The 25,015-nt window shown below is 33.0% G+C and overlaps 5 protein-coding genes across 6 annotated transcripts; 3 read left to right on the top strand and 2 right to left on the bottom strand.

Moving 5' to 3' along the window:
• Positions 1–1,766: 1,766 nt before the first annotated feature.
• LOC108812996 (apyrase 1) lies at positions 1,767–4,774 on the bottom strand. Its single transcript, XM_018585411.2, has 9 exons — positions 4,234–4,774; positions 4,016–4,144; positions 3,890–3,946; positions 3,712–3,804; positions 3,258–3,463; positions 3,038–3,129; positions 2,608–2,825; positions 2,336–2,525; positions 1,767–2,194 (listed from the first exon to the last, which is right to left on the bottom strand). The coding sequence occupies exons 1-9, from the start codon at positions 4,519–4,521 to the stop codon at positions 2,082–2,084; spliced, it is 1,386 nt and encodes a 461-aa protein (XP_018440913.1). The 5' UTR covers positions 4,522–4,774; the 3' UTR covers positions 1,767–2,081.
• A 192-nt stretch (positions 4,775–4,966) lies between these two features.
• LOC108812997 (aquaporin SIP1-1) lies at positions 4,967–6,831 on the bottom strand. The gene is made up of 3 exons (XM_018585412.2): positions 6,436–6,831; positions 5,425–5,697; positions 4,967–5,341 (listed from the first exon to the last, which is right to left on the bottom strand). Exons 1-3 carry the CDS (start codon positions 6,721–6,723, stop codon positions 5,135–5,137), a joined length of 768 nt encoding a protein of 255 aa, XP_018440914.1. The 5' UTR covers positions 6,724–6,831; the 3' UTR covers positions 4,967–5,134.
• Positions 6,832–10,548: 3,717 nt separating this feature from the next.
• LOC130500944 (agamous-like MADS-box protein AGL23) lies at positions 10,549–11,352 on the top strand. Its single transcript, XM_056995866.1, has one exon. It carries the CDS (start codon positions 10,789–10,791, stop codon positions 11,350–11,352), a length of 564 nt encoding a protein of 187 aa, XP_056851846.1. The 5' UTR covers positions 10,549–10,788.
• Positions 11,353–18,513: 7,161 nt separating this feature from the next.
• LOC130500940 (glutamate receptor 1.1-like) lies at positions 18,514–21,882 on the top strand. Of its 2 annotated transcripts, XM_056995862.1 has the most exons (6): positions 18,514–18,932; positions 19,037–20,014; positions 20,102–20,229; positions 20,432–20,744; positions 21,010–21,341; positions 21,425–21,882. In XM_056995862.1, the coding sequence occupies exons 1-6, from the start codon at positions 18,671–18,673 to the stop codon at positions 21,740–21,742; spliced, it is 2,331 nt and encodes a 776-aa protein (XP_056851842.1). In that variant the 5' UTR covers positions 18,514–18,670; the 3' UTR covers positions 21,743–21,882. The 2 variants fall into 2 exon arrangements, with proteins under 2 accessions (XP_056851842.1, XP_056851841.1); XM_056995861.1 differs by having other exon boundaries at positions 19,037–20,229.
• A 739-nt stretch (positions 21,883–22,621) lies between these two features.
• On the top strand, positions 22,622–24,872 carry LOC108813245 (glyceraldehyde-3-phosphate dehydrogenase, cytosolic). Its single transcript, XM_018585742.2, has 9 exons — positions 22,622–22,750; positions 22,842–22,871; positions 22,964–23,064; positions 23,333–23,448; positions 23,530–23,629; positions 23,765–23,911; positions 23,997–24,057; positions 24,146–24,386; positions 24,459–24,872. The coding sequence occupies exons 1-9, from the start codon at positions 22,747–22,749 to the stop codon at positions 24,673–24,675; spliced, it is 1,017 nt and encodes a 338-aa protein (XP_018441244.1). The 5' UTR covers positions 22,622–22,746; the 3' UTR covers positions 24,676–24,872.
• The last annotated feature ends 143 nt before the right edge of the window (positions 24,873–25,015 follow it).

Here is a 25,015-nt window from a genome sequence, read left to right as displayed (position 1 = left end):
GGCACCTCAGCCGAGGTTCCATTACCACCAGGCTACGAAGCCCGGTTTAGATTTAACAATTTTCTATAGCTGAAAGTTTTGCTAACAAAATATATATTCATTTTACATTATTTCTGTAGATTATTTGCTACAAAAGTCTAAATTGTAGATGTAGAAAGATAGCAAGTAGAAATAGACGGTTATAGAAAATTAGAAAACGCCAAAATCTGAAGGAACTTGCTTTAGGAACCGAAAAAAGAGATAGGGAGAAAGAGAGGAGCATTACTAATAATATTATAATAAGCCAAACCGTAAAAGATAGCATATGCCAAAAAAATGTAAGTCCACACTCCTCATAAAGTTTGATATTATCCACTTGAATTCAACAGCTTTTTAAATTGAAAAACTAATCTTGGCAAAATGATAGTACATGGTTGTCCATCGCGTTATTTATAGACAAGATGAAGATACTAAATTTCTTGACGAATCATTTCACCAATATAGGTAGGTAGTAACTAGTTACAAAACTAGTTTAACACTCCTAATATAAGCTACTCTTTTCATTTACAACGATCAACTAGCAATGTTTTGAAATATTATTTTAAGTTTTTACACATTGGTATCTTGTAGTATATAATGTACTGTATTATTTTTGGTAGTAGGTCACGAACTTATTATACCGAACGGAATGGATACTCATCTTCTTACATCCTTTCATACTTTGTCGTTATATACTTTTATATTTTTGAGATAGCTTTTTATTTATTTCTTGAATGATGGGTACTAACTTGGTTGAATAGTGGTCTCTTTACACAATTTAGGAATGGTATATTATACTTTTAGTTTCTCATCTTTTTCTTTTTGCTAAAACTTTAGTTTCTCATCTTTCTTTCCATTTCTCCACTTTATAAAGATAAAGATATAATGCTATTTTGTAAGAAGATATTATACATATAAATATCGGTGTGGATATCCTTCATATTAAGAAAAATATGTAGCAAAATTATTATTTCGATTATCTCAATAAGTGTGTCTTAGCGTGGTTAGATATAATGAAAGCTTACTTGTTCCACTGGAATTTGAACACTAACTTGTCAAGTTTACAACTACTCACCAATCAACATCTTATACTTTTAAGTCTTGACTGTTGTATTCTAGAAGAGACTTTTGTTTTGAAGTTCGATTATCACATATAAGTTATTTTAACATATTATAAATTTTGTTTGTTTTAAGCAGCAAACAAATAATAAACTGATTGTGGACCAAATAATAATTTTAGTTCCTTACACAGTCTGACTGATGGTTTAGCGAAACAAGTTTTACGCTTATATAGTGTGTATATATAGCTTTACCTGATTTGAGTTTTCATAGGAATTCAATGGTTCATAACTAGTATATTAATGTAATACTATATTACTTTGGTCCTGGAAGTCAAGCTGGTGACATGAGATTAGAATGGGTGGGCGTGTAAATGGTCACAAATCAAAGTAGTAGTTAAGTTTATATGACGGGACCACTCGTATAACGTATAAGTTCCAAACTATGTATAATGCCTTTGACTTGTCAACCCTCATCTTCAATTCTTTTTGCACACACTCATCTTTTGCTCGACGAGTAGATTAAAAAAGAGAATTCAAGGGAAAATATATTTTGGCTTAAAATGCGATTTGTATATTGACTAGTAATAGAGAAATACAATGATGTTTACTGAATTAGCGACGTTGAACTAAATCAATACACCCCCAAAAATTGTAGGTCTGAAGAGGAAAAAACAGAGACAAACAATGGACAGACTACAAAATCAAATTCTCAACCGTGAAAACAAATACTCTCAATAAGGAAAGCATTTATACGAAACCAAGGACACGTATTCAGTTTAGTTTTACAAAATAGGAAAATAATAAATTAGATATATAGTAAGAACCGAAACTCATTTTGTCTTCTTTTCTAGAATGATTCTTGTAACAAAAATCAATAGTAAGGAAGTAAGGATTATGATTGTAACAAAACTTGGAGGTAGAAAGTAAAAAAGGATGGGAATGATTTGGGAGAAGTCAAAAGAATATGGGTCTTTTTGTGCAAATTCCCAAAAATTCCCTAACTCATAGCGAAGATACGGCCTCTATGGCGCTTCCTAGTGGCCAGGCAGCTTCCACGGCGTGTTCTCCATACTTGACCTTCTTCACTAACGTTATTGTCTGTGATGGTTTCAATCCTGTTTAAAATCATTAACGTTACTGTCTGTGATTGCTTTCATAATATCACTGAACTATTAAGAAACCTAACACATGCACACTAACCATTATCATCAAACTTGTAGGCGTAATCTAAAAGAAAGACGTAGAGAGTAGCTTACCGAATCCATCAACGAGAAGAGTGTATTGGTAAACAAGATCCAAGCACAAGTAAGGAAGATTGTCTTCCTCCACACGTGGGAACTTTGTTTTCCCTTCTCCCATTTTCATGTTACACGCTTGGCTCGCTGCTTTCTCAAAGTCAGCTGGACGAACAGTAGCCACAGGTTGCGACGGGTCAACGAAACCAGCCTGCCATTTACCACCAGGGTTTTTTTAGCATAGACAAACAATGTGATGTCAACGAAGACTTTAGAGGCGATAAATGTTTTACCTCTGCGGCTCTATCAAAGAAAAATGATGCCACAAACATATTCTTTTGGCCACCACCGCCTCCACCGTTCCATACTCCACCGAATGTGCATTTCATGTGTGTGCACACTGAATCATTGACCTTGAGTGCCTTAAGAGCTACTCGCCTGCATTCGTCTACACTTGCACCGGATGGAGAAGCAAGGGCTTTAAACTCCGTTCCACCATACTTGTAAGTACCTGAACGAATCGCATGTTCAATAGTTATAGCTGTCTAACATCAAAGAAATTAAATAATTAATGGCAAGACCGGACGAACTTAAAATGATTACTTAGTACTTGAGAAAAACAAAACGGAGATAGACAAGAAGTGCGTAATGTGATGAGTATAGGATGCAGAGAGTTCTAGTTTGAAATAGAGTGTTCGTCGAGTAACATTGTCTCTCACTTACCATCATAGCCGGTCACAATGCAGGGGCTGTTAGAGTCTTCAGAAACTTTCAAAATCTCTGCTCGGGCAGCCAATAACCCGTAATGTAGGTAGCTGCAATCAACAAGTCAATAAAAGATTGCGTTAAATTTGAAAGGATAAATAAAGACTAGTTTCATGTCTCGCCAGTAAGGAAGAACGAATAATCTTAAGGGGTACAAAAGCAATTGCAGATGACCAACCTGTGAACATATAGGAAATACTTTCGTCCCTTGAGATACATTTCTCTGACATAAGAATCCTCTCCTTGTGATGGTTTTGGTGCTTTTGCAGCATCTTCCTCTGATATAGCATACGCCATCTGAACAGAGCCCCCACCAAGATCAACCACTCCAACCGTATCTGAGTAAGGCTTTCCCAAAGTCTTTAGCAAGTAGTTGATCGTCACCTTAAAAATGGACAATGCAGTAAAAGAAAGAAATTTGTTACTTGACTACATGTTTTTTTAAGATAAAACAAAAACTATTCAAGGATATCAGTTCTCGGAACTACTACTCAGAATACTTACGGCATCTATACAGAGATACAACAAATACAAGCACAAAAATCTTTAGTCGTACTATAATATAATAACAGTACGAACTGGAATTAACACGACTCTGACACAAATAGATAGGACAAAATTAGACAACATACCCACTGATAAGAACCTTCCTGAGTACCATCCAGAACAGTAACTGCATTTGCATCAGTCTTCAACCTGCTTCGATCTTTCAGGAGCTCCCTAACCTTCAAAACAAAATTATATTTTCAGTACAAACGCTACAAAAGCAGGAAACTTTTGCAGAAATCATATGTTTTCACAAAACGTTACCGCTTGCAAAATGTTTTCAGAAGCTTCATGACCCAAAGCCCTCAAACCAGCAGTAGCCTGCACATAGTATAATGAGTGATGATTAGCTCCAATTATCATTATGTTCAAAGGAGCTTGTTTCCATACCCCAACTCTGACAGGAGTCTTGGGACGCAGCTCACTAGGAACAGAGTCCTCTGCTTTATCAAGAAGAGTCACCAAAGAGTTTGCTGATTGTCTCGGATCGTTAGGATACGCACTCAATCCTGGTTTCAGCTGAAAACCACATCACAAACTGATTACAAAACACGAATCAAACATCCTTTAAACGCCTAAAAATCAATTTGGCATTGCAATGCAAACACCTGAAGGAAGAGCTCGAGCTCATTCTCCACAGGAACGAGATCCAACTTCTGATCGAAACAGTAAACATGCACGCGGCTCCCGGAGCTCCCGGCGTCGAAGATCACAGCGTACTTCCTCGAATCCGATCCTCCTCCCTTCAACCCCGCGTACTCGGACGTCCCAGGCATCAGCACGATCACGAGAGTGATCAGCACGATCGGGATCGAGATCACGAGCAGGATACCGCGGTGCCGACGGATCTTATCGGAGACTGATTCGTGCCTCCCGATTGCTCGCTTCGCCGTCATTTTCGCGCCGTTTTCGGAGTCGGAGGTGGGGGAAGTGGCGAGTCCTGACTCGAGTAGCTCGGAGGCGGAAGGGGAGCGGTATCGGATCTTGTTGGTGGTGGCGGAGGACGCCGATGTCTTCAAGGACTGCGGCGGATCCTTTGACGGATCCAGATCGGCGATGGGATTGCGAGTGCGGTGGTTGCTGACGGATTGATCACAGATCTGTGTGAATCGGAGAGCGATGGGAATCAGATGAAGTCGTTACGTTTATGATTTAACGATTTCGAGAGAGTGAGTTAACCGAACCAAATTGAAGATAACTAAACCGAATAAATTCAAATTAAACCAAAATATCGGTTTATCCCGCAAGCTGAGCCGAACAGAACCAAAGTCAACCCATTCATTGATAGTCTCATGTTTCTAAACCGGAAGGGAGACTGAATGATTAGTGCACAAACCGGAGAACAGTTGAATCAATTTGATAAATAAAAGCTTGAATCTAAACAATGATAAGGAGAACCTTTTGTTGGTTTCTCCTTAATTTTGGAATTATAAAAAAAACATTTTGAATCTTTCTAAATCCCAAAACCGGTAAAGAATTGAACCGGTGTTGTGTCGATTGGTTTACTCCTCAGGCTTTCTTCTGTTTCTTATCTTTCTTCGGTTTCTTCTCTTTCTTTTGTTTCATCTTCTGAGGTCGAGGTCGAGGTCGATGTGGAGGGAAGATAGTACGGAAGACCAACGCAGCAGACAAAGCTCCAACAAAAGAACTGATCCAGTACACGTAGAAATGGTCCCACGTTTTGTGAGAGCTGGTCATGTACGCCCACCCAAACGCCTGCATTTGCAAACACACAAAGACGTATTTAGAGAGATCATTCATCTTTTATAATATCATAATGTGAACCAATCGATACTTACAATGGCAGGATTCATAGCTGGTCCGGTGTACTTAGCGCCAGCAACAACGAAGCAAATGGTTGCAAGAGAAAGCAAGAAGGTCTTGGCAAGTAATCTCCGAGGACCCTTGACGATAATAAGCAAAACCGCTAAGGTAATACCGAAACTCAAGATGGTCTCTGCAATAGCACCAGTGTGCACATCAACTAGAAGGGAAGGTCCAGAAATCATATGCTTGTACTTCTCTGGTATGAACTCCATGATGGCCAATGCACCTCCTGCAGCACCAGCTGCCTGAAAATCACCAAAAATTATCTCACATTTCTTTTTACAAACATTATCCACAGATAATCAGTTACCTTTTTCAAACATTATCCACAAATAATCTGTGAAAAAAGAACAAATATTCAATCCTACGAAGAGGTGTTAAAGTCTTTTTTTTACTCAATATAACTCTACAAAGGAGTAACTTGTAATTCACAACAACAATGGAGTTGATTCCATTCTTGTAATTCAAGAGAATGAATAATAAAAATATTAAGCCGTTAAAAAAAGGAGTACAACGTACTCTTTTTAAAATCAAATCAGCTTTAGTCACTGTTTCTAGCAGCCTTTCTATATCTTTATGTTATACAGTAACACATGGACACGCAAGAAACTTCACAAGAAAAAAGAAAGCTTAAAGAAAATGTCCTTTTCAGCTTTAATAAAGTGGGAAACACATAGATCAAACCAAAAGAATCGGATTCCCTGTGTTCTTCGTGTACAAGAAAAAAAAAATCAAACCCCACTTTGTCCCAAAATGATATGATGTATGATGAATTTGAGCACTTGCAACCAACCTAAACGGGATAAAAACGCATATACTATAATAGATTGAGATTCAGACATAACTAGATTCAGACACACCTAGATTCAGACACAACTAGATTCAGATTCGTAGAGACAAAACCCAATCCTTTTGCAAGTGGGAATTCAAACACGAAACACAAAGTCCAAAACTTTGGATCTTTAAGATTAGTAGTATATTACCTGAGCAGGCATTCTGACGGCCAAGGTGAAGAGGGTATCTCCGGGGATCCCGGCGGCGTAAAACGCAGCGTTTCCGGTAGGGTTGAAGCTAGCGGAACCGAACACGACGGTGAACAAGGACACGTAGACGAAAATAAGAGACGTGGTGATCGCCAGCGGCGCCCAAGCGATTCCCTGAAACCCCGCGGCGGAGATGATCTCCGTCGTCTGTAAACCGAAGGTCGCGGAGAGGACGACCCAGGAGAAGGTCATCAGCATATCCCCAATGGCTGACTTCACGACACCCATGGTTCTTCTTCTATCTTCTTTGGCGTGAGTATCGATGGCTCTCTCTGTTTTTTTTTTGGGGATCGGGGTGGTTACAGAAGATTGTCACATCTATTTTTCTCTTCTAATATAGTATTTTGTTTTTTTCTTATATTTTATTTTGAAAGGAAGATAGATATTCGTATGATTCACCTAACCAATCGTCTTGCACTTGTTACAATATGATTTTTATTATCCCTTATATATTATTTTAGGAGCATTAGAAATAAATAACCTTTAGTTCATGTGTGATTTACAATAGTGCCATTTCCTATGTGTCATCACCACATGTTCTCTCACAACATATTTTAAAAGACCCTTAGTTAACTAGAGTAATTACAATAGATGCCATTGGTCATTAAATTATAACTTAACTAATATAGTCTAAGCTTTTTTTTCTAATTGACTAACCTAAGAAATAATGCCTATAATTAATATTTTCCCTTTATTATTTACCATGTGCTACTACTAATTATTAATCAAATGCATTCGATTTACTCATCCGAAAATCACAGAGATTTTAATCGTATATTATATGTTTCATAATTATTTAAAATACTATGGTATTTATCCTACACTTTGTTTCATACGGACAAATTATATGGACATTTTGGACGAATTATCTTAACATTTTGTTTCACCCGTATCTATCTAGCATCATTATTTTTATGTAATATTTTTTTTCATGTGATATTTTCATATATTGGTAAATTACATGTAGTACTCAATATACTAATTCCTAAATCACTGATATTGAGAGATATTATCAAATATCTTTAAAAACTGCTAAATACTTCCTAAATAAAATGTTTTATCTTTTTGTAACATACGCATTACCTTAATATAAATAAAATTTGGTTTATTATACGTATTACACGCATTCTAGACTTTGTTTAGGATTTATCTTAAAAAACTGCTAAATACCAATTTCATATATTATTTTATCTTTCCTAAATAAATGACGACTCTTTTTTTGCGAAATACTAATTTCATGTATTATTTGAGAGATATTATCAAATATAAATTATAATCAAACGAGTTGTTTGCTAAATAAAAGTTGGTTTATCTTTAAAAAACAGTTTCCTAGATAAAATGTTTAATCTTTTTTGTAACATATGTATTATCATACGTATTACCCGTATCCTAGACTTTGTATAGGATTTATCTTTACGAAACTGCTAAAAACTAATTTCATATATTATTTTATATTTCCTAAATTTTATGTTTATCTTTTTTTGGTAACTTAAAATTATAATATAAAATCATTATAAATCTTAATGGCTTCATATCATCAAATCAAATCATCCATTGAAAAACTTTAATAAGAGATATTATCAAATCAAATTATCAATATGAATTCTCTATCACGAGTTACTTGCATGACAACCCACATAATTTATACAATCTTCCTACGCTAATTATGTCATTTTTAAGCTTAATCATGTCTTTGATTCGGCTGTAATAAATAAAAGATTTTCAATCTTTTGTCAATCACGTAGGAAGATTGCTGATTTTAATTGTATTCTCCTCAATTTAACACAAACTATGAATGTAAATACGGTTATGACTATATATTTTTATATTCCTAATTTTTTTAAAAAAACTTTTTTTTATTGTATTACACATTCATAGTAGGCGATGAATCTGTTAAAAATATAGAAACTTAACGATCATATAGATTCAAATTTAAAAAGTACATGTGATACGTATGTGATTAATTTTTAAAATTGATTTGGTGATAATCACATACTAGGTTAGTTTCCTTTAATACAACAAACAAATCATATAATATTAGCAACAAAGCAATCATATAAATTAGATTTTATATCTTATATTTTTTAATAATCACTTTTATATTTGATTAGAGATGAGCATTCGGGTTCCATTCGGTTTGGTTATGTTTGTTTGGTTAGTTTTTTTGGGTTCGGATCTTTGCAGATTCGGTTCGAATCTTTGTAGGTTCGGTTTGGGTTTAGGTTTGAATAATCCATTTATTTATTTATTTTAATAAAAGTTCATATATTATTTAAATTTCTCAAGTCTAAAAATAAAATAATATAAAACATATAATTTTGAATAATGTATGCCAAAATACTTAAACTTAACATAGAAATTGGTTAGCTCGAATATTCGGATAGAAAATCAATAGATATTTTAAGTATTTTTGTATTTTGAGTATCATTAATCTATTTTAAATATGTATTTTTTAACTATTTTTATAAAGTATTTTGGACAATTTAATAACATCTTATGTATTTTATATATTCTTTTAAATGTTAAATTTAAAAATAATTAATATATTTAAGTATATAAATCTGATTCTAATATACTTAGATACCTAAAATATTTTTGGTTCAGATCGCGTTCGTTCGATCTTCTGTTTCTCTATTTAATACATTGTGGCATTACTCCACACATATATAAATCGAATTCAACTATATGTGTGAGTAAATTATAGATCTAAAGTTAAAACATATGTGAGCAAATCAAATTAGTAGATCGAAAAGACAAAGGCTTAAAAGTGAAATTATAAGTGGAGATGCAATCAATCAAAACTAACTCAATTCATATATTAGTTCCCTTTTCTTCTTTCATTGATACTTTCGATAATGTTGTGGCTTCACAAAAACCAAATATCAATAAACATGGCCCGATACTCATCAACTCATATTAATGGTTCATAATCTATAAAATTGTACACTTGCGAATTACAATACAATATAATTATGGTCGATTGACCAAAGTTAATATTCAATAATCATTAGCATATAAAATTTACCCTGCGCATGTGCGCGGGTAATCACCTAGTTATTATTATTGTTGTAATAAATTTATATATGTGTTCGAAGCATATATGCATCACCAATATTCAAAATTCATGGGTTCTAATATTGGTTAAACTATGAGAGAAAAAAGTGTATGTTCCATGTTATTTAATTGTTTACCTAGTTAAAACAAAATGTTGTTTAATTATTTGGAAAATTGTTCGAGCAAAAATACACTCTAAAGTTGTTTGTGTGATGTTATCACAAACACTGAAATACTAGAAAATTATAATAGTGTTTTGTATTTGAAATAATACGCTTTGTCTCGCAGCTATTAAAACTTGAATTTGAGATTTTTAACAGAAAACTTTATCACTAAAAGTATTGATTCAGATTGAACTTACATATTTGAATAACTTATTTTTTCATTAATAAAATCCAAGCCCGAGATAATTTATTGTGTGATTGGAGTTGATTTAGTTAACAATAAATAAATTGGAATATTTGTAAGAGAATCTCCTAAGACTATTCAGTTCTTAGAATATAAAAGAAAAAAAGATGAAGATAGTGATCAATGTCATGACAAATTCTATAAAAATTGTAGATGGATTTTAGAGTTAGTCTTCTATGAAGATAATTTATTGTGTGATTGCAGTTGAATTAGTTAACAATTAATAAATTATATTTAAATATTAATATGTTTTCTTTTTAAAAAGTGTCATTTTAATACTTTTTACATAAAGTAAGAAAATTATTAGAAAACATTTTGGTCCTTCACTAATATATTAGTAAACATTTATTTAATTTTCTAATTAATATATTAAAGTAATGAAGTTTAAAAATTAATACATTACTTAAAATTTGTATTGAAAATAATTAAAATATAGAATGGAATTATTTAAAATAAAATAAAAAGTCTTAAAATGGCATTTTTAAAAAATGGAAAGAGATTTTGTTATGTCTTTGAGAGATATAGATATGTTCTCAAGATTTAAACTAATTGAGTTACCAATTTACAGTCTTAGTTTGTTGACTCTAATTCTGCAATAATAACTACAAGATTTTTAAGAAAATATATTAAGTGGTTGCCAAATAATTAGTCAAATATGCAAATCATTCAATACAGTCTCTTCATAAACATTAAATGTCTACCAAACAAAATAACTTTACTTTCTATACATCTATTTTCCTATAAATATATTGTGCACGTGCATGGTTTTATCAAGACACAAAACTAAATAACCTATAAGAAACCAAACACTCCGGTTCCAAAAACGTGACGATGAAAAACACAAAGGGAAAGCAAAAGATCGAGATGAGGGAAGTGGAGGACTACGAAGACAGAATGACTACGTTTTCGAAACGCAAAGCTGGGATTTCAAAGAAGCTGAACGAGATCGTTGCGCAATGCGATGTGGAAGCAGCTTTGTTGGTTTTCTCTCAAGCCGGAAAGCCTCACACATTCACACATCCGTCTATGGAAGTTGCTGTTGGTCGAGTGAAGAGCCATTTGAGAAATGAACCATCCGGGAAAGACGACACCAATACTGCTGGATCACTGGTGGAAGCTTATAAGAGACAAAAGATCGAAGAGCTTAAGAAACGGTTTGTTGATTTGGCTGAAGAGTTAGAGATGGGAGAGGAGAAAGAAAAACAATTGAGGGAATCGAAAAGTGAAAAGAAGTTAGAAGAAAAGTGGTGGAATGATGAAGGCTCGAGCGTGGAGGAGTTGAAGCAGATGCACCAAAATTTTGTGGAGTTAAATGTTAGCTTATGCGGTACGGCTACACAAGAAAAAGACGGTGATGGCTCATCTTCTGATCTTGCGAGACGTGGATATCCATGATGGACTTGTTGATTTTTTTTCGTATTTGAATTCCTGATTCTTATGTTATTTTTCTTTATTGTTTTCTTTTTTCTTTATTGTTTTTTTAAACTCATTTCTTTTCTTTATTGTTTTCTTGATATATTGAGTTATATGGTGTGGTGATGATATGTGATGAATCATGAAATAATTCATCAACTTCTCTTGACTTCTATAGCTAGTCGTTGTCTTTCAAAATCGTTTTGAAATTTATGTTTATTATCTTCTCGAACTTAAAAGGTGAAAACCATAATGGTATAATTAATTTCATATTCGTCTTAGACCAAAAAATTTCATATTCGTTGCCGTTATTTAAACTCGTACGTACCCTTGATCGTTTAAAATTATATATTTTTTTAAATACAATTTATCATCGAATTTGTAAGATCTATGAACATAGCATAAATTTAAATTTTGATAAGAAACTTATGAAAAATTCGGTAGATTTCTTTTAGATGAAGTTTGGAGGTGCTCGAATGAGCTCTAGTGACTACATTCATGATTGTGTGTTTTGGGTCTTCTATTAAGATTTTGTGTTCGGAGCCGAGTTAGTTAACAATTAAAAATTAATAGATTATATCAAAATATTAAATTTCCTCTTTTATAAAAATGCCCTTTTATTTTTTTACATAAATTAAAAATAATAAAAAAATTGTCCGTCATTGATATATTAACCAAAAATTCTAATTAATACATTAAAGCAATGACTTAAATAAAATACTAATTACAGATTTATATTGAAATTATAAAATAATTTTTTGTAAAATAAAATTAAAATCTTAAACCGGCATTTTGGTTAATTGGAGAGAGATTTTTTGTTGTTATGTTCGAGAAAATATATATGTTCTCAAGATTTACACCAATTGAGTTAAGAATTTATAATATTAGTTTGTTGACTCTAATTATGCGATAAAGACAACATTTTTTTCAAATATATTAAAATGGTTGCCAAATAATTAGTCAAAAATTCAAATTATTCAATACATGTCTCTTCGAGTGCGCAGATGCAGCTAAGAAGCATGTGGATCATTTGACCCATATCAATTTTAAGAATTAATCAAATTTAGGCATAAATTTATAATATATCTAAAATTATTGGTTGAATTTTAGTAGTTTGACTCCTTTAATATCTAACTAATTTCGTATATATAAATTTTTGATCCCAATGATGTTTTTTCCTAGTTCCGCTACTGGTCTCTTCGTAAACATTAAATGTTTACAAACAATATGACATCTTTCTATACATCTATATATTTCCTAAAATATATTGTGCACATTCTTGGTTTTATTAGAGCAGAATTATCGGTTAGAATTACTTAAGAGTTATCATCTTGTTTTCATATTATTTAGTACATCTTCAGTAAATAATTTTAACAAAAATTCTCATTAAAAATTAAACAAATGAGAGGCTGCCATTTATAAAGTAAGCGTGTAAAAATGTTCAAACCAATACTGTGCACCACAACGGTATCATCCTCTCACTTCCCATTTTCTTTTTCTTTATAATTTACTAGTATTATGGCCCATGCTATGCATGGGCAAAGTCATTGTTAAAATTATTCATACCAAATTTTTTTGGTTCAAAGTGTATCATTGTAATTTATTTTAACTGAATAAAAACATAAATCTTGAGTTCTGAAGTGCTGAAAGCTTCAGACTGTCTTACTAATTTCTTTCAGCATATATAGTTTTGCTAAACTCTGCCTGTCTACCTGCTACCCCTAGAATCTTACAAGTGGAACTAGCTTTTCATTAAGTGGTTTCACTTCTAACATGTGAGATTCAAGCGTCTTGAGGAAAACTTCTAATTGTAAATCAGTATATAAGACAAAAATATAATAAAAATTTACAGATTTTATAATGGTTGAAAATATGTATGAATACCAGATGAAAACATATGCTTTAGTATTACCCGAGATCACTTTCGTTCCATATTTGATAGGGATCTGGAGTGAATTCTACTTAAAAAGTTTCAAACCTGAAACAAAAGATAAATATTAAAACCTACTCAAATGCTTACAGAAAAAAACAACATAAATATAAGAATGTCGTTTACATCCAAATCAGCTAAAACTAATATTATTTGAAGAAGCATATTCAGTCTTTGCACTCTCGGCATTAACAATAATTTGCATGTTAAGCAAAGACTGTTGTTAGACAATCATGAATCTTTTTTACAAAAAAAAAAGAAAGACAATCATGAATCTTAAAATGCAAAATCTTTTAAAATTTAGCAAAGAAAAAATAGTTAAAAAATGATTACCTTCTACAGTTGTATCCCCTAAACGTTAACCAAATATAACATTGAAGGATGATATATTGAGAACAATTGGTAGAACACTATTAGATGTAACATGAAAGAAATGTTAAGATTTGATTGCCGTTAAACCTTGAGAAGTCGACACCTTTTTCTTGGCATTTTTATCCAGAATTTCTTTTTTTTTTGCTAAATGATTTCTTACTTTTATAGAAGCAAAAGAAGTTGTAGTTAGTGGGAGGTTATTTAGACGTAGTGGAAATGATTTGGTTAAGAGAATATAAAAGAAATATTTTTATTAGTTTTAACACAAAAAAATGAAATCTATTCTATTAATTCTTCAACATGACCAATTGATACAAGGTTATGTCCAATTATTTATTTATTTTAGTTACAGAAATAGTATTGAATAGATTAATAATATTGAATTTTGTAACTTTCCCTTTAGTGCCAATATTCTCGCAACCACTTTCGTATTATATACATATAGTACTCGACAGTTATAAAATGTATTCAGCATCTGATAATAAATATCTACATGGTCGACTAATATGTACATATAAATTCGGTAATTTTAAATGATTATTTTATCAACATATAATAGCTTGCCTGTTCAATGCAAATGTAAGAATTTTGCGTGTTCAAAAATATTTTAAAATTATTATAAAATTAAGTTTTAAATCTTAAAAAATATAAAAATATTATAAGTTATTAATAAAAAAGTAAATTAGTATTCCTATTTAATATTATTACTAGATTATGACATGCCCTTTCAAAGGGCGGATATGTTTTTTGTTTAATTTTTTTCTGAAAATTTTAATTTTATGTTTCAGTTTTTATAGTCATTTTATAATTATAATTTTTATAGATATAGGTGTGGTTCAACTATTTTAATAAAATAGATTAAAACCTCTTATTAACCATTTAGGAGAAAATATTATACCAAGAAAATCACAAATATGACTAAAATCACAAATATGACATAAGAACAAAAATATAAAAATTAAACTTCTAAGAAGATATAAAACAAAAAATATATCCGCCTTTTTAAGGCGGGTCAAAAAAATATAATCTCCCGATAACCGCAAAATTAAGCGGAGCAAATACAAAATTATTTTTTGCGGATTATGTGGGTCAGACTTTTTGACCAAAAGAAATTGAATCCGCAGGTTGACGGGTCAGCGAACCAGGTTTAACCCGCAACCCAGTCCTAACCGAACGTATACCAGATCAATTTTAAATTGCAATTATTCAATAAATGTATTTTGATTAAGGCTTATTCACAAATATAACCAACACACACAAATATGAAAATTAAAATTAAAACAAAAAATATACCCGCCCTTTTAAGGCGGATCAAAATCTAGTCTATTTTATTAATTCTTCAGCATGACCAATTGATAGAGGTTATGTCTAACTACTTATTCTCATGTTTTACTGTTTTCAAAAATGAAATATCTATCTTATTAAAACATGAACATTACAACTTTTTCTAGGTAGATTTTTAAAGGTGGACCTCATATATTTAAATTAAATGTCTCATTCTTTATATATAATACGTACCATAATCTAACTTTGCATTGATGTATTTCCTTAAGTACAGTTCTTATTTTTGTCTATATTCCATATATGATTTTTACATTTATTACATGTCGATTTAGATAAGATATATATATACTAAGAATACTAAAAATATTAATTGTACTATAATTACCCTATACAATTCATTTTAAATTGATCAATATACTTTCATTGGCCATATTAATTTTATTAGTACTAATAACATTAGGTAGATAAGTCATAGACATATACATAAAGATATGACTATTTTTATAACTACGTTGGGCCTAATCTACTTTCTAAAACAAATAACACATAGCTTCATATATTGTATAGAAAATAGTAATATTGTATAGTATTATACTTATACAATAATACTAAAAACAAACCAAACTGAAATATAATATATATCGAAAATGCTTTGAACCATTACACACAAAATATATTAGACTTTAGAGATAAAATTCACTTTGAAATTACGTAATAATTATTTTTAAAAAATAATTTTCGTAATGTACAAAAAACATAAGTTTTATATAAAATTTTGTGTTACAATAAAAAAACACAACTCGCGCTTGCAAAGTGTTATTTTTACATACGAAAGACAGTTTTGATATTGTTCTTTAAACACAAAATTGAATTATACAAACTCGATACTACATAAAACTAAACAATATAGAATACATTTTAAAAATAAAATCCGTGCGGATGTGCATATGTTTATATAATATATAAATATATTATGTTACATATATTTTCATATAAATAATACCCCAATGTAAGTTTTGTATGATAAATATTGAAAATACAAAATATATAGCACTATATATTTTAAATAATATAAAAAAGAAATCTACTTTACGTTATCATAAAATTTAAAAATCAGATTTAGTAATTAAACACATTGCTTATTTAAACACATTAGTACACATTGTTATTTATCAAAATTTTATATTAATACACATTGCGATCATATATAACATTTAGTAAAAACAAAGATAAAAAAGAAAATACTCCCGCTCGGTCGAGCGGGTCATGATCTAGTAACTTCTTATTTTATATAACTGCACATAACGTTCTGATTTTAGAGTTAAAAAGTTGTAATTATCTATATACGTTGTAAAGAAACCAAAACGTAATCCCTATTTTTCGGGGTAGTGGACAATTTAACAACCACATATAATTTCTGATATCAACATTAATTATAGTTAATCTGCTTTTTGCTTTTTAACTGTTTTTACGGGCTTAACAAAATAGTATATATAATTGATATTAAAATATTTGAAACAAGTAAAAGAAAACAAGAAGCAGTTTATATAGTTTTATAGCAAACGAGAAGTCATAGGACTGTTGTATAATTTTTATAAATTTAATTTCTTTAACATATAAAACTACAGAAAATGTTACAAATAAATAGGCATACGGACATAATGATTAGGAAGAAACGAGCATATGACAGATCAATTTTAAATTGCTATTAGATTTTGATATGTCCCTAAAAGGGCGGGTATATTTTTTTGTTTTACATTTTTTTTTTAAATTTAAAATTGTTATCTGTGTTTTTAGTTATATTTGTATAATATTTTTAAATGATTAATAAGAAGTTTTAATAATTATATTAAAATAATTGGACCACAATTATATCAATAGGTAATGTTCATGTTTTAATAGTATTTATTAAAACCTCTTATTAATCATTTAAAACAATATTATACAATTAAAAACAAAAATGTGACCTTAAACACACAAATATGACTTAAATATAAATATAAAAATTAAATTTATAACAAAAATATAAAACAAAAAAATATATCCAATTATATTTCTTAAAAGGGCGGGTCAGAATCTAGTTTGTTTTTAAAATAGTAAATGCCACATGTAAGCACAAAATTGCCAACTTACTCCTGCTTTATACTATAAAGGATATTCTATCAGATATCCACCTCCATTTTACTCAATTAAAACAGAAAACTAAAAAACTTACCCGAAACCAAAAATTCTAGTTCCTAAAAAACGTGACAATGAAAGGTAAAAAGGGAAAGAAAAAGAAAAAGATTCGAAATGAAAAAGGTTGCAAGCCTACGAAGTCAGAACTACTACGTTTTCAAAACATGAATTTGAGATTTTAAAGATGAACATGATCGTTACTCTATGCAAAGTGGAAGCAGCTTTCTTGGTTTCCTCTCAAGCCGGAAAGCCTCATAAATTCAGACATCCTTCTATGAAAGATGTTGTTGGTCGACAAGTAAAGAGCCGTTCGAGACATGAACCGTCTGAGAAAGACGATACCAATATTGGATCACTAGTAGAAGCTTATAAGAGGCAAAATAACGAGTAGGCTAATATATTTCACTGAAGAGTTAAAGATGGAGAAGGAATTGAAGAAACCGAAAAATGAAAAGAAGTTAGACAAAAAATGTTAGAATGTTCCTGCTGGCTCGAGCATGGGGGAGTGTCTTCCTATCTTGCGGGATATGGACATTATGATGGTGACTACGCAGGAGCGTGTGAACAAACTTAATTTAGTCTAATCCTATTTGAATTACTGATTTTTATGTTACTTTCTTTTGTCGTTCTCTAAATAGATTTGGTCATATAATTGGTGTAATGAATCAGGAACTACCTCTTTATTTCTAAGCTAGTCGTTGTCTTTCGAATTTTATTTTCAAATTTATATTTATAATCTGACTTAAAAAGCAAAAGCCTTAATGATATACTTAATTTCATATTTGTTGTCGCTATGGTAGAGTTTTTGTAAAAGCTGATTGCACAAAAATTCTTAAACAATTTAATACAAATTATGCGCAATGAGCTTTTACAAAAAAAAACTTTACCATAGAATTTTTTTTTTAAAGAACAATATGAAACTTCTTTATAAGATTCTTCTTCTTTTTTGACTTTTTTTTTGTAACATTCGAATACCAATTATTAGATTATCTTCGACATCTATATCATTTTATTAAGTTTAATAGTATGACCCATAAAGTTCTTAAACAAATGACTGATATTTTGTATTTATATTTGCACAGCTACTCATCTGCAGACGAAGTAAGTTGCCCACACGTATTTGTAGTTGTATTGGTTAAATAGATTGCCCATGCTCTTGCATTATACATGCACCTCATTTAGACTTGACGTGATATATTGCTTGTTTTGTGGAAATCGATCTCTCGTCCCTCACTCCCTTGATCTCATATATCTTGATATTATATATAGTACTCTGTTTATCTAATTTATTGCAAGGAAATTCACAACTAGTCAAAATTAAACACTAGTTTAGCCATCTCTCGATCGGTTCTGTTACTTGATAGTCAAACTTGCCTCGAAGACTTTTTGCTCGTTATAAAAGTTGAAAGTTTTGACAATGTCCATGTACACAACGCATTGACTTTGACTATGTGATAAAAATAATTTGATTTGAGATGATTACGACAACACAATAAAATCAAAGGGAATGGTGCAATCCGCAGCCATACACAATCAATGGAGATTCTGATTTCTCTGCTCGTTTGCTTACTTCTCTTTCCGACGATTAAACCAGGAGTAGCTGATCAAAACGACGGTGTTACAGTGGACGTTAGGGTTGGATTGGTGGTAGACTTGGGTTCCACGGAAGGAAATATTCTCGAGACTTCTTTTGCCTTGGCGCTTTCTGATTTTTATCGCATCAACAATGAATACCAAACCAGAGTCTCTGTTTTAGCAAGAGACTCTCAAGGAGATCCTCTCCTTGCCTATTCCGCCGGTGAGTTTCATCTTCTTTATTGCGTTTTTTCATCTAGTTGATTTTTCTCGATAAATCACAATATTAATTTCTTTTAGTTATTTATTTATTCATGAATGTAACAGTTACAAACCTTATCAAGAATGCAAAAGTGGAAGCTATTATTGGTGCACAATCGTTACAAGAAGCCAAGCTTCTTGCAGTAGTTAGTAAGAAAGCTAAAGTTCCTGTAATATCACTTATTGCTCCAGATTCTTTATCTTTGAACAGATATGATCACTTCATTCAAACCACGCACGATCAGACATCAGAAGCTAAGGGTATAACAAGTGTCATACATGATTTAAACCGGACATCGGTTGTGGTTATATACGAGGATGCTGATGATTGGAGAGAGAGTTTGCAAACACTCGTGGAACATTTTCAAGATGAAAGAATCAGCATCGATGGTACTGCTTCTTTCTCTGAATCACCATCAGGAGAAAACCATATGATGAACCAGCTAAGGAAGCTTAATAAGGTCTCAAGAGCAGCAGTTTTCGTGGTGCATATGTCTGAGAATCTTGTTTCTCGCCTCTTACAATGTGCGGAGAAGTTAGGTTTGATGGGACGAGGTCATGTTTGGCTTCTCACCGCAAGATCCATGCATCATTTTCATTTCTCGGACCATTTTGCAACTAGGTCTATGCAAGGGGTGATTGGTTTCACATCCTACGTTCCAGTATCATCAGAGACTATGAATTTTACTTCAAGGGTGACAAATGCATTGATGGAAACTAAGCGTTATAGTGTATGGGCACACGGTGTTGCTTGTATTCTAGCAACCGCAGTAGAGAAGATGAGTCTAAAAAAATCTGAAAATGTATCATCAAACCTTCTTGAGACAATGAGGCAGATTAGTTACAAGGGTTTGAGCCATTGTGACATTCAAATGGTTGGCAACAAGTTTCTTTTGGGGAGATTTGAGATTGTGGATATGGTTGGAACAATGGAGAGAAGAATAGGATTATGGAGTTGTGATAAGTTTTGTGAAAGAAGAGACGTCACGGCTTCTTCACCCAATGATCTTGAGATCCAAAGGCACCGTTTACTGGAAGAGAATGGTGAACATAAGAAGTTGCTTAGGGTCTTAGTACCAGCAGGAAACAAGGTTCCAAATCTAATGTCCATGCGTCTTGATACTGAAACAGGTCTCTATACTGCTAGTGGATTTTGCATAGAAGTTTTCAAGACTTGCATTGCTCCTTTTAACTACCAGCTGGAGTTTATACCTTACAACGGGAGCTATAACAACCTTGCTTATCTACTCTCTACTCAGGTGCGTTGCAAAAACAAAAATTAATAGTCAAAATGGTATATGTATAGATGTTTAATTGTTAAATTAGATCGGTCCAAACCTAAAACAATTGGTGATAAATGTATTAGTTCATCTCTTTTAGTAAACTTCCCTATATTAAAAATCTTTTCCCAACTTTCGATGTAAGAGATATTGTCTCTAATAATGTGTTTTGCTTTGACAGAGTGACAAATACGATGCAGCTGTTGGTGATATAACCATCACTTCCAACAGATCTTTGTATGTTGATTTTACTCTGCCTTTCACAGACATTGGTATAGGAATCTTGACGGTAAAGAAGAGAAGCCAAGGAATGTGGACTTTCTTTGACCCTTTCGATAGATCCTTGTGGCTAGCAAGTGGAGCTTTCTTTATCTTGACTGGAGTTGTTGTTTGGTTGGTTGAACGATCCGTTAATCCTGAGTTTCAGGGCTCTTGGGGACAACAACTTTGTATCATGCTCTGGTTTGGATTCTCAACCATTGTCTTTGCTCAAAGTAAGTCTGTTTAATCTCGTATCTGTTTCGAAAATATAAATTTTATAGTTTTGACGGCATGTTACAATTAAATATTTTAAATAAATAGTTCTTGAAAATTTATAACTTATTAATATCAATGAATGAAAATACCACAAAATATATATATAAAAACTGTATTTTTTTGTCTAAAAAAATCTATAAAATTAACTTCCAAAAAGGAGAGAGTAATGCTTTTTCTTTTTACTGTATACTTTGGTCTGTAACGGGTGCACATTCTTGGCAGGAGAGAAGCTGGAGAAAATGTCATCAAGATTCTTAGTCATAGTTTGGTTATTTGTAGTGTTGATATTGACATCAAGTTATAGTGCAAATTTGACATCAACCAAGACCATTTCTCGCATACAATTAAACCATCAGGCGGTTTTCACCTCTACCACTTTAAATAATATGAAGCTTGGATCCATTAATGCAGTCGAGGCATATGCTCAAGGTTTGAGAGATGGAACTCTTAGTCATGTTATCAATGAAATACCGTATCTCAATCTCCTTCTCGGATACTATCCGGATGCTTTTGTGATGACAGATAGAGAGACTAGTACTAATGGCTTTGGGTTTGTACGTACCTCACCTCAAAAATTTTATTATCTCCATATTGGTTTGTTAATTACCTTCATTAATCTATGTTTAAATGTTTTCAGATGTTCCAGAAAGGTTCAGGTTTGGCTACAAATGTTTCACGAGAAATCGCGAAGCTAAGGTCATTGGGAACTCTGAAGGACATAGAGCAGAGATGGTTTCAGAAGCTGGATTCATTGAACGTACGTTCCAACGCTGATGATGTTGCATCTCTTAATGACGTTGATGAATCATCTAATAGGTTCAGCTTCCGTGAGTTGCGTGGTTTGTTCATCATTGCTGGAGTTGCTCATGCTCTTGTAATAGCCTTGCATCTCGTTCATATTCGTCAGGATATACTCATCAAACTACAAAGCTTCTATCTACTAGTAAAAAAATGATTCATCATTCATAAGATGATGCAGTATAGCCTTCGTGTTACAACTTTCAAGAACAAGAAAGTACAGTTGTAAAGTTTTGAAATGAATGTCACATGTGAATATATACTTACTCCTAGTTTTAAGTTTATATCAATTTTATTTCATGCTATTTAAGCCAGAACAACACAACAAATGACTCAAGACAAGAATAGAAGAAGCATTACTTCTTTACACTATAGAAAAAAATCATTCTAGTACTGAATAAGATTAAGAAATAAGTTTATAATCAGCATACATATATGCTGGTTACATTTTTATGTTGCAATATGAAATGAACTAATAGTTTTCCACATTTTCAAATATACGTCATCTCTTTTTTCAAAAAAAAAAAACGTCATCTCATACGCAACTTTTTGGATATTATCATGAAAATTAAATTGAACATTTTACATTCAACTTTACGTTGACTTAGGAAATAATAAAATACTAAACTGGTTTTAAACAATGTAGAAGAGAAGCAAAGAACATAAAATTATAGTATTTTTTTATGGACTTTATTAGTGGGGGCGTTACGTTCTAGAAAATTGAAATAGTCTACTAAAATGGGCCGGCCGCACTTGTCACCCAGACACTTGTCAAATACAGTACGTTTCATGCCGACTCGACCTTGACCCGGCCCGTTTCATGGTTTAAAAGAATCTTCTAGTTCATCGCGTGAGGAGCAGACGCCATGAACTCGCCTAATCGCCTCAATTAAGAGTCAGGGGTGACGACATTTTTTTCAGAATAGTGTGGCTTAACAACGATAAACAAGGGCAGCTACGTCATTTCGCCTTTTAGGTAAAATATTAAAAATCAGATCTGACTTATTTCCCAAGAAAAACTCTCCACCGTTAGATCCTACCGACCCCTCCTCCACGTTCTCGTCTCTTTTAAATAACACCTCGCTCTCTTCACGGATCTCACTCACTCACCATCGTCACTGTTTAATCTCTCGTCTTCAATCTCTCTCTCTCACACTCACCATGGGTGAGTAATATCTATTTTGTTGATTTTGTTTGTGATTATGATGTTGTTTTATTCTGATCTGATCGTTTTTTTTTTGGATTTCTCTTTGTAGCTGGCGGTAAGATCAAGATCGGAATCAACGGTGAGTGTTTTTTGAATTAGGTTTGTTAGCTCTCATATTCGTAGCAGATCTATTAGAATCTGACGTTTTGGATTTGTGATGCAATCCTCTAGGATTCGGAAGAATCGGTCGTTTGGTTGCTAGAGTTGTCCTCCAGAGGGACGATGTCGAGCTCGTCGCCGTCAACGATCCCTTCATCACCACTGAGTACATGGTTCGTGGATCCTTCCTTCCTTACTTCGACGACGTCGTTTTTGATCCGTTTTTATTGTTTAGTATACATACGTGTGATCTCAGTGTATAGATGATTGTTTTATTCAGTGCTCAGATCCTGAAACTGGTTTAGTTGTTTGTTCTGTTGTAGCTTGATAAGCTGATCAGATCTTAGTGCCTTTATAATCTTATGGATCCGCCTGTTTTTGATTGATTGCGTGAGGTTTTGAGCAACGTTACTGATTACTCTATGTGTTTGATTGTTGTAGACCTACATGTTCAAGTACGACAGTGTTCACGGTCAGTGGAAACACCATGAGCTTAAGGTTAAGGATGAGAAGACTCTTCTCTTCGGTGAGAAGCCTGTCACTGTCTTCGGCATCAGGTACTACTACATCTACTGGATGATTAGGTGTGCTTAGTGTGTATGTATTTTATTCTTACGAGTGATTTGTATTTTGTGAAGGAACCCTGAGGATATCCCATGGGCTTCGGCTGGAGCCGACTTCGTTGTTGAGTCCACCGGTGTCTTCACTGACAAGGACAAAGCTGCTGCTCACTTGAAGGTTTGTCTTTGCCAGCTTTTGATGTTATATTCCATTATAAATTGATTCTTATGCTATAGCTTGTATGTACTTAATCCCCGTGTATCCGCTTGTGTTATGTTTCGGTTGAATGATTTGGTGATTTATTTTTTTCAGGGTGGTGCCAAGAAGGTTGTCATCTCTGCTCCGAGCAAGGACGCTCCCATGTTTGTCGTTGGTGTCAACGAGCACGAGTACAAGTCTGACCTTGACATTGTCTCCAACGCTAGTTGCACCACTAACTGCCTTGCTCCTCTTGCCAAGGTATATACATTATTACCTGTTAGCCAATTAAAAATCATTTCGATAGTGTTTAGTGAATACTTATTCTCATTGTTTCTTCCTGTAGGTAATCAACGACAGGTTCGGAATCGTTGAGGGTCTTATGACCACCGTCCACTCCATCACCGGTAAATTTTTCGATCTTTAAATAGATGTACTAAAAACTGTTTTAGAAGATCCGCTGACACTAATGCGGGTTTGTTTTTATGATACCAGCTACTCAGAAGACTGTTGATGGACCATCAATGAAGGACTGGAGAGGTGGAAGAGCCGCTTCATTCAACATCATTCCCAGCAGCACCGGGGCTGCCAAGGCCGTCGGGAAGGTGCTTCCACAGCTCAACGGAAAGTTGACCGGAATGTCCTTCCGTGTTCCCACCGTTGATGTCTCAGTTGTTGACCTCACGGTTAGACTCGAGAAAGCTGCAACCTACGACGATATCAAGAAGGCTATCAAGTATGAAAGCTTAAATCATTAGTTTCACATCTTACGTTGGTGCTATAAACTAACTGGTTGAATTGTTTACAGGGAGGAATCTGAAGGCAAGCTTAAGGGAATCCTTGGATACACTGAGGATGATGTCGTCTCAACTGACTTCATTGGTGACAGCAGGTCCAGCATCTTCGACGCAAAGGCTGGAATCGCTTTGAGTGACAACTTCGTGAAGCTGGTGTCGTGGTATGACAACGAATGGGGTTACAGCACCCGTGTGGTCGACTTGATCGTCCACATGTCCAAGTGCTAAATCTGAGAAGGTCTGAGAATGGTGTTTGGAGGAAGAAGTCCTGTGTTTCGTTTCTGCTAATGGTTTAAATTTGTCGTTTTTGAATAAAATTTCTTGGGATTTCAATCTCCTTTGAGTTTAAGCGAATCTCCCTCAGAGTTTGTGAAGAGGATCTTTTATGTTTGGCTTTTGATATATTGAGCTGTGTTTTCTCAGGATTCTAAGTTTCGTATAACAAATTACAATGTTTTAGTACAACACACCGAAGTCTCTACTTCGGTCCCATGCCTAATTAAATTCCACTGCACTACAGAATCAGTTTGTCTTTACCTTCTTCCCTTGAGCTTTCACCATGTTCATG

This window comes from Raphanus sativus, unplaced genomic scaffold (genome assembly GCF_000801105.2).
Source record: "Raphanus sativus cultivar WK10039 unplaced genomic scaffold, ASM80110v3 Scaffold0064, whole genome shotgun sequence".
NCBI lineage: Eukaryota > Viridiplantae > Streptophyta > Magnoliopsida > Brassicales > Brassicaceae > Raphanus > Raphanus sativus.
Note: the sequence above shows the minus strand (reverse complement) of the source record. Positions and strands in the feature narration are given on the sequence as shown.

Bases quoted from the DNA above. Each gene is read 5' to 3' on its own strand.
- LOC108812996 (XM_018585411.2), bottom strand. From the start codon at position 4,521: ATGACGGCGAAGCGAGCAATCGGGAGGCACGAATCAGTCTCCGATAAG. The intron at 3,805-3,889 runs GTAACGTTTTGT...TTTGTTTTGAAG, and splicing joins CTGAAAACATTTTGCAAGCG to GTTAGGGAGCTCCTGAAAGA. The intron at 3,464-3,711 runs GTATGTTGTCTA...TCCATTTTTAAG, and splicing joins AGGAAGGTTCTTATCAGTGG to GTGACGATCAACTACTTGCT.
- LOC108812997 (XM_018585412.2), bottom strand. From the start codon at position 6,723: ATGGGTGTCGTGAAGTCAGCCATTGGGGATATGCTGATGACCTTCTCC. The intron at 5,698-6,435 runs GTAATATACTAC...GGTGATTTTCAG, and splicing joins CCGTCAGAATGCCTGCTCAG to GCAGCTGGTGCTGCAGGAGG. The intron at 5,342-5,424 runs GTAAGTATCGAT...TTGCAAATGCAG, and splicing joins CAGCTATGAATCCTGCCATT to GCGTTTGGGTGGGCGTACAT.
- LOC130500944 (XM_056995866.1), top strand. From the start codon at position 10,789: ATGAAAAACACAAAGGGAAAGCAAAAGATCGAGATGAGGGAAGTGGAG.
- LOC130500940 (XM_056995861.1), top strand. From the start codon at position 18,671: ATGGAGATTCTGATTTCTCTGCTCGTTTGCTTACTTCTCTTTCCGACG. The intron at 18,933-19,036 runs GTGAGTTTCATC...TGAATGTAACAG, and splicing joins TCTCCTTGCCTATTCCGCCG to TTACAAACCTTATCAAGAAT. The intron at 21,342-21,424 runs GTACGTACCTCA...AAATGTTTTCAG, and splicing joins GTACTAATGGCTTTGGGTTT to ATGTTCCAGAAAGGTTCAGG.
- LOC108813245 (XM_018585742.2), top strand. The intron at 23,912-23,996 runs GTATATACATTA...TTCTTCCTGTAG, and splicing joins GCCTTGCTCCTCTTGCCAAG to GTAATCAACGACAGGTTCGG. The intron at 24,058-24,145 runs GTAAATTTTTCG...TTATGATACCAG, and splicing joins CACCGTCCACTCCATCACCG to CTACTCAGAAGACTGTTGAT.